Below are 8,173 nucleotides of genomic sequence, written 5' to 3' on the forward strand. Positions count from 1 at the left end.
CTAGTAAAGAACACCATGTATACCAATAAAGTGGGCCTGAAACACACATTAAAAAAAACCACCAAGATTTTTTTCTGTCTTTTACCTTACCTTTTTGATTGAAGAAATACAATTTTTATGACTTTTTTGATTCAATATGAAAAGTGTACTTTCAGTACTACTAATGTAGGAATCTTGGATTTCTCTGCAGAACTATATGCATGTAAATTGGCTACTGAATACTCGATTAACACAGAGCATGAATAGAATGCATATTGGCAGACTACAAAATATAGCAGCATGACCTCCCTTTATTTATGTACATTTGTGTGTTTAATCCAAGAGTGACTTAAACCACAAACCAGGAATCTCCTTGTATCTGAAGGAAACATTTTTTTTCCTTTATTAGATTTACTATGTATGGGAAAGGAATACAAATGAGTACAAGATTATGAAAACTGAGTAAACTAGAATCTAAAGTAATACCTCCCAGGTTCCCAAGGGGCCAAAAGGTAATTGCAAGGAATTTGAGATGGACAACAACCGTGGAAAACTAAATAAAAAACACTGACACAGACTCTGATTAAAATATGATATATGCCTGAGGTAAAATCACAGGAAGAGAAATGTCAGCCTAGGAGGAATACTGGAAGGAACAGCATTAATTTGGGCTGGTTTCTCCTTTCCCCCTTGACCAGCACTAGTATTTTTGTGCCCCACATCATACAGAATTTGTTTCACTGCTCTTACATCCTTTGCACCCTGCTTGACTCTAATTTTTATAAGATGCCCAGGAATATTCTTGCCCCAGCACTATTCTCTATGTGCCTCTATTCTGGTCATCATGGCTTTCAAAGGTACCCAGTGAGCCCTCAGAGTTCCCCATGCATCCACATTGCCCTCTTATATTTTCTGTCAGGACAGTACAAATGCAGATTCCTCATGAGCCCAATTTTTAAGAAGGCAATGCTACAAAGACTACATTATTTTTTTTTGTTTTGCTTTGACTTTCCTTTAACATGGTTTTGTGGTTCCTTGGAAGAAGAGGTAGTTTACTTGATGAAAAAGCTGAAACAAGACCTAAAAACCCTGAAAAAAAATAATGGCTACTCATCTGTTTTCTTTTAAATATTGCAACTAAAATTATGCATTGTATAGATACTATACTAAAATTTCCAAACATAAAGTCAATATTCCTTCTGCCATCATTATATTTAGATATATGGAATTACTTAGGTATATTTATGACTGAATAAAATCATCTGATAAAAATTGACATAGCAGAGTCCATCTATTATGTAAGACTGTTTCTTTTTTAATGCAATTTGTATTTATCAGTTAATAAGGGCTCTACAATATGCCCCTGCACCTTCCAAGCTCTTTCACCTGACTTTTTTTAATTACAAAAAAAAATTAAAAAAGGGAAAAGACAACTTAAAAATAAAGTGACAGCTTACAGCATATTTATTTTTAAAAAGGCTTCTGGGCTAAATAGGCCCGTAGGCTTGCTCAGAAAACAAACAAACAAAAAAGATGGAAGGTGCTTTTGTCTGGAAGTGTGTTCATTTGTCCAAGAACACAAAAGGTAAATAAGGCTACTATGGAGTATCCTGCCTGGGAGAGGTACTGAGGTATTGAGAAGGTGGAAGTATGTTATGTGTGGCCAAGCCCCTAGTAAGATAATATTAAGAAATTGAGGTCTCTACATCCTTTCAGCATTTCTAAAGTAACAATATAACATTTTGCATCCTAGTATTATACCTGTTCAGCTATAGTTACTAATTTAATATCAGCAATCACCTATTTTGGCAAAGGACTTAAATCTCAATTGGCTTGTGCACCTAGCTTTGTTGTTTTTTAATATGATATGTAAATCTAGAGATTATTTAGGGCAGAAAGGTAGTTAAGAAATATATTTAAGATTAAGCTACTTTATTTTGTTTGATTGATATCGGTAGCTTATTCAAATTTACAGCTCATTACTGGGATTGTTGCCTAGCAACACACATTAGACATTCTGAAGGGCAATGGACAAAGGTCTTTGTTTTAGGTACAATTGGATTTGCTGTTTTAAGTACTAAAGTATTATACAGCAAAATGTTTCATTTATCAGTGAAACCAGATCTTCGATTTCTACATTCCGATAATGGCTGCAGTTCGACGGTTGTGTTGCCCAGGGGCAGCAAGGTGACAAACGCGTGACGCTTGACCCTTTCTAAATCATCGGGGTACTTGGCTACCGTCTTACGGTAACTCCATAATGTAGCCGAATTGGAAAAAAGCATTTGTGCAGGCACGCGTCGCTTTGTTGCAGAAGGCATTCATCGCGCGCACCCTCCCCTTAAAAAGCCGACCGCCCGCTGATTGGTCACCCTGATTGGCAGGTTTCAGACAACCAACCACCAGATCAGCGCACGCTCCAGCAACCGTCCCGCCACCTGGCTAGCAGCCCCGGTCTAAGTTCCGCGCCACCGCAGAACAGCTGTCAGCGCCGAGCTCCGCAGCTGGGGGGGGGGGGGAAGCGGGCGGCACGTTCCTCTTCCGCAGCGCGCGGCTAAAGCCCCGCCCTTCCTGCCACTCCCGCCCTTTAGCAGGCTGCGCTCCATTCATCTTTCTCTTCCCCCGGCAGGCGCAGTTAAGGAGGGGGCGGAGGAGAAAGAGAAGCGCGCGCAGGAAACGTATCTTCCCAGCTTCTGCTCGTCGCGCAGTTCCCCTCTTAACGCCCTTTTCTCCAAGGCGCCCAAGGAACTCACCTTCCCTTTGAGCTAAAGGGCTCGACTTCTGAAATGGCGGCTGAATAGGATCCCTTAAGTTGCCAGTCCAGTCCCTGACCGCGACGGCGCTCTCCGTATAACTTTTTCCCAGCCCTTGGGGAGTTCAAAAGCCGAACTATCGATAGCACGATTCTCTCTAGTCCAGGGGTAGGCAACCTTGGCTCTTTTATGACTCGTGGACTTCAACTCCCAGAATTCCTGAGCCAGCTAAGCTGGCTCAGGAATTCTGGGAATTGAAGTCCACGAGTCATAAAAGAGCCAAGGTTGACTACCCCTGCTCTAGTCTAAGCCAAACGTGCGCGCGAGTTATTCAATTCGCTTTGGAGCTGAAGCTGCTCCGCGGGGAAGAGAAGCCAACCTTTTCTCGCTCACCAACTGCCACCCTCCCCCCGCCCCTCCGCTCCAAGGTGGCTGGCTCGTGACGTCATTATCATGGCAACAACAACTGCCGCCGAGAAGCTCCTGTTCTGGCGCTGTTCCGCGCCACGGACCAAGTGGGAGTCGCTCACGAGCCGCGCGCGGCCCGCCTCGTTCTAAAGAGCCTCGTCCCGGTTGGTGCTCGAATCCTGGAGGCAGGACGGGGGAGGGGGGGGCGAGGGAGAAGGAGAGAAAGAAAAAAAAAAGCAAAGCGGAAACCTGCCAGCGCGTGCGCGTCTCGCTCCCCGGCCGTTCCAGGACCGCCCGCCCGGCCGTTCGTTCGTTCGTTCGCTCGCCCGAGCGCGGGAGCGCGCGCGCGCGCGGGCGCCGGGCGTGTGAGGAAAGAAGGCGGGGGCTGCGCTCGCGCTGCGGACGGGTGCGCCGAGCCCCAGCCTCGGGCTGCGCCCAGTGGTCGCCCTCAGCGGCGCCTCTCTTCGTGGCGGCGAACATGTTCTCAGTGAGGGTCGTGACCGCCGATTACTACATGAGCAGCCCGCTGCCCGGCCTGGACCCCTGCCAGTCCTCCTTTAGGGAGGCCCCCGTTAAGAAGGTGCCCGTGGTGAGAGTCTTCGGAGCCACTCCATCGGGTAAGGACGGGCGCCCGCTCGCTCGCTACGGCCACGGCCAGGGCGAAGGAGGCTTTGTTGGCCCTGGGACCCTGCCTGCCTTCTTGCTCTGCTTTTTGGGGACGGATGGACCGGGCTTCCCCGACCTCCTCTCTCTCTCTTCGCCTTCCGCCTGGCGACATTGGCGCGCTGCAGCAGGAGCCTCCCCTACCTGCTCCCGCCGCCGCCGCCGCCGCTGCGGTTGAGCAAACTCGGCGATTCCCGGGGCAAGGAATGGCAGCCCATATGCACGTCTGAGCATTGTGCCGGAGGCGACTTGCGAGCCGCGCAGGGCGCGTTTCCCTCGTTAGGGACTGCGCCGTGCGGGACCCTCAGTTGTGCAGCCGGGAGGTGGGTGGAGGATCCCGGCGTGTTTCTGTGTAAAGAGCACGCAATCCGTCTTCTGTGTGCGTTCTTGGAAGCGAGTGCTCGCTCTCTACTCCCGCCTTCCTGTATTATGACCATAATGAAATCCAGCTGTATAAATACTGCTTTTGTCTGATGGCAGTATAAGCTATAACTCACCTTGGCTGTTTCCCCCCCCCCTTTTTTTTTCTCTCCAAACATAATATTCGGAGGTACAGTATTGAGTTTCTGTTTCTGGTAAAGCGGATAAGTGTGAATGGGCTTGAAAAGGCGTTATTAATCCTAGATAAACGGAAGGAAATTCTCAATCACTGATAAAAACCTATCTTTAAATTGCTATCTTAAAAAAGATCATACATTTGTCAGGAATAGATATTACTGCTCTAAGGGGATGATTCTACATCTGGTCACACGGGATTTTAAAACAATATTTTGCTCTTTAATAAAACCCATGTAAGACCAGTATTATTTTGGTTAATACTATTCTCTTCTGCTTTTAGCAAACTAGGTTTAGCAAGTGTCATGTAAACCCCCAGACACATATTCAGTGTGTGTGTGTGTTTGTGTGAGCGTGCCTACTCAAGTAAATACTGCTGGGCCAAATAACATGGCATTGGGATATTTGTGACATAATTAATGAAACTGCACAAAAAAGACATGCAGAAACTCAATCTAAATTACAAAAAATACTAATACTGATAATAGTGACAGTTTTTAATAGCATGTTTCCTATATTTGGTTATTTATTAAATTTATTTGCTGCCTACCTCACTGTGGCAGCTTGAATAATTCCTATTTTGCAGTTTAATCCCTCAGTTCTTGTAAATGGAGAATATTTGAATATAGTTCTCAGCATATTTTTTCATAATTCCTAATCTTACAAAATGACAATTTTATAAAAGCAGGCTGGTTCTTTTGTGTATAATTGCAGTTTCTTATAAAGCATTTTTTTCCAGAGTCCTACAGTCGGTTCTGATATTTCCCTTTGGGTAATTGTATTTGTCACAAATCTGCTTAACAATAGCAGCAAGTGTTGATTCCACAGGTGGGGATTGCTTATGTTTTATTCACTAGGGCACAGAAGGGGGGGGGTGTAACAGGAGGACCAGAAGATATTCTGCAAAATAACAACAACCATCAAAGGTAGAGATAACATTGTCTCATACAGCCCATGGGTTGCTTTGGGAATAAAGATATTTTTCCCCTTTCTCTTACTATTTTTTTTTAAATCAAGGGAAAGTACCTTAATGCTTTCCAGAAAAAAAAATACAAAAGGAAAATACCTACCTCTGCATTAGGTATAGATCAGTATGGAATGGAATGACCAGTAGTATGATTTTTGACAAGTAAGTCAAGATAAAATGATCCTTATCCATATGCAGTTTGTTGTTAAGTTTCCTGGTTGGTGGTGTTGCAATAAATTGTAGTCTGAAAAACATGGAATGTGAAACAAAATCTAAATCTAAATATAGTATCAAAATATTTAGATAAAACTTACACAAAAGGTATTGTGGAATAAAAAGTTTTAATATCTTTCATTGTAATCCTATTTATGCTTACTTGGAAAAATATTTAACTCTATTCAACCAGATGTACTCCTAGGAATTTTTTTTTAAGTTTATAAAAACCCAGAGGGTTTATTCTGACAAGAATTTGGTATGCATTTCATTCATTTATACTGATTTTATTTTATTTGGGCAAAAGAGAAAATTATCAGTAATGTTAACAGAAAATGATAAATGAAAACTATATATGCTGTTATCAATTATTCAGAATGATATTTAATCAATAAAAACACCAAATCATTTTTTAAAGTTTATCCAATTATTTTTAGAGACAGCCTATAAATATCTATTGAAATAACATTGCCTGAATGAGATTTAACACTGATTTTTATATTTAAATAAAGGTCCAGAAATAAACTGGAATGAACCATATGTGAAAATTTAAAATTAGTTCATTGAAGTTATAGTGTGTGAAAGTAGAATTGAATTTGACTAGAACTAACCCTAACAAACAGGGTTAGAACTTGAATTTCTATAAAAGTGTTTATTGAACTTTAGAAGATATAATCATGGTGTGCAGGAGTAACCTGAACTTCTGGGGCCTTATCCTCACTATATTTGAAATATTTATACATCAAAAAGGCTCAATCAAAGATGAAACAATAAATACTTGTCATAGAGTTTAAAAATCAGATCAATCAATCATTTGATCAAAAAATCAAAATCAATCATTCTACCTTTTCCAACAACTTTCTTTTGTTGACCTACCTTTGGCTAGGAAACATTTATCTTGGCTAAATACAACATACCATCATCTGTGCTTCTAGAAGACTGATTTAATAATACTTCCATAGAAATGCCTCTATCTTGCCTGCTTAAGGAAATAAAATTGATCTATATCTGTATATTACACTTTTTACTTGCAGAGCATCAGTCTTACCTCCCATCTTGCCAGTTTGTCATAGAAACATAAGAAACATATACTCACTCTCAGTCAGTCCAAGAATAATCTTGATTAGTTTTAAGAGTATCCTCACATTGTACCATTACAGATAATCCTTGGATTATTGGGACTGGAATTTCTATCACTAAGCAAAGCAGTTGTTAAGCAAAATATCACATGACCACACAGCAGTTCCAGCATTCCCAGTTGTGGTCATTAGACGAGGGCCTCACATGATCCCAATGGCTTGTAACTTCCTGCCAGCTTCCCCATTGATTTTGCTTGTCAGAAGCTGGCTGGGAAGATTGCAAATGGCAATTAAGTCTCCTGCCTCCTAACAACCCCTCTTCCATCTAAGCCATTCCTGGGTTGAGACTCCCAGTCCCGCGCTTCAGTTCTTCCAAAGCAGGTGATGGTTCGAGGGGATCAGTGATACAGAAGAAACCAATTCATTTTTCCTGCCCTGCATGAAGTACCTCTGCTTCAACGGCCTCAGTTTGCCTAGCTCCCCTTCCATTTGTGCCCTTTTGGCCACCTTGCATAGTATAGCTAAGATGAAGATGATACTATATTCCAGTGGTGGCGAACCTATGGCACGGGTGCCAAAGGTGGCACTCAGAGCCCTCTCTCTGGGCACACGTGCCGTCGCCCCAGTCCTAGGCCTTCAGCTGGGTTTTATAAAACCTTTTTGCTTTAGGCCTCCGCCGCCGTATGCAAAAAAGAAAAAGGTTCAATCAGTCAATTTCAACTTCTCGCAGGGGAAAAAAAAGATCTTGCAAAGTTGGAATTGATTGATTGAACTTTTTAGTCCCACCCAGTCTGCCGTTATCACTGCAGCCATGCCCACCCAATGGGCCACACCCACCCGGCACTCAACGATGCATAAGTGGGTTTTGGGTTGCAGTTTGGGCACTCGGTCTCTAAAAGGTTCGCCATCACTGCTATATTCCATCACTGCCTCACGCCCAGTGGACCTTCCTCCCTGTCATACTAAAATGTCCTTGTTTTCCTCCTCCTTGATGGTCACCTTGCATCTCCTGTGGATGGGCCTCAAGCCACACAGTACAGGTGCTCTGTCAACAATGGGGTCAGTGAGAGGAAGGGCCAACTCCAGTGTGTGCGAAGTGTCTCCTCTTCAACTCTGCCACTCTTCTATCTGGCTGAGATGAAGACACTGCTGTATCCTTCTACCACTTGCCCTTGCTGCCATACTGCCTCTCACTGTTGCCTCTAAGCCCGGCATTGATAGAATGCCCATACCATGGGGTCTGAGGCTGGCTAACATTGATGCAACGCTCTCTACATGGGGCTCCCCTTGAGGAGCACTCGGAGGCTCCAGTTAGTCCAGAATGCAGCCGCGCGAGCGGTGATGGGAGCTACTCGTTGCTCCCATGTAACGCCGCTGCTGCGCGAACTGCACTGGCTACCAGTGGCCTTTCGAGTGCGCTTCAAGGTGTTGATTATCATCTTTAAAGCGCACCATGGCATCGGACCTGGTTATCTCCGAGACCGCCTTCTGCCACAGATTGCCTCTCATCGGCCGGTACGCTCCCACAGAGAGGGTCTCCTCAGGGTGCCGTCAGC

General features: G+C 43.9%; 1 protein-coding gene across 1 annotated transcript in view; it reads left to right on the plus strand.

Annotated features, from left to right (window-relative positions):
- Positions 1–3,567: 3,567 nt before the first annotated feature.
- The window catches only part of REV3L (REV3 like, DNA directed polymerase zeta catalytic subunit), an 84,512-nt gene continuing 79,906 nt past the window's right edge, over positions 3,568–8,173 (plus strand). Inside the window, exon 1 of the mRNA XM_029284070.1 lies at positions 3,568–3,757. Coding sequence (XP_029139903.1) covers positions 3,619–3,757 — 139 coding nt within the window. The 5' untranslated portion in view covers positions 3,568–3,618. The remainder of the gene's footprint in view (positions 3,758–8,173) is intronic.

This window comes from Protobothrops mucrosquamatus, unplaced genomic scaffold, assembly GCF_001527695.2.
Source record: "Protobothrops mucrosquamatus isolate PMUCROS unplaced genomic scaffold, P.Mucros_1.0 scaffold357, whole genome shotgun sequence".
NCBI lineage: Eukaryota > Metazoa > Chordata > Lepidosauria > Squamata > Viperidae > Protobothrops > Protobothrops mucrosquamatus.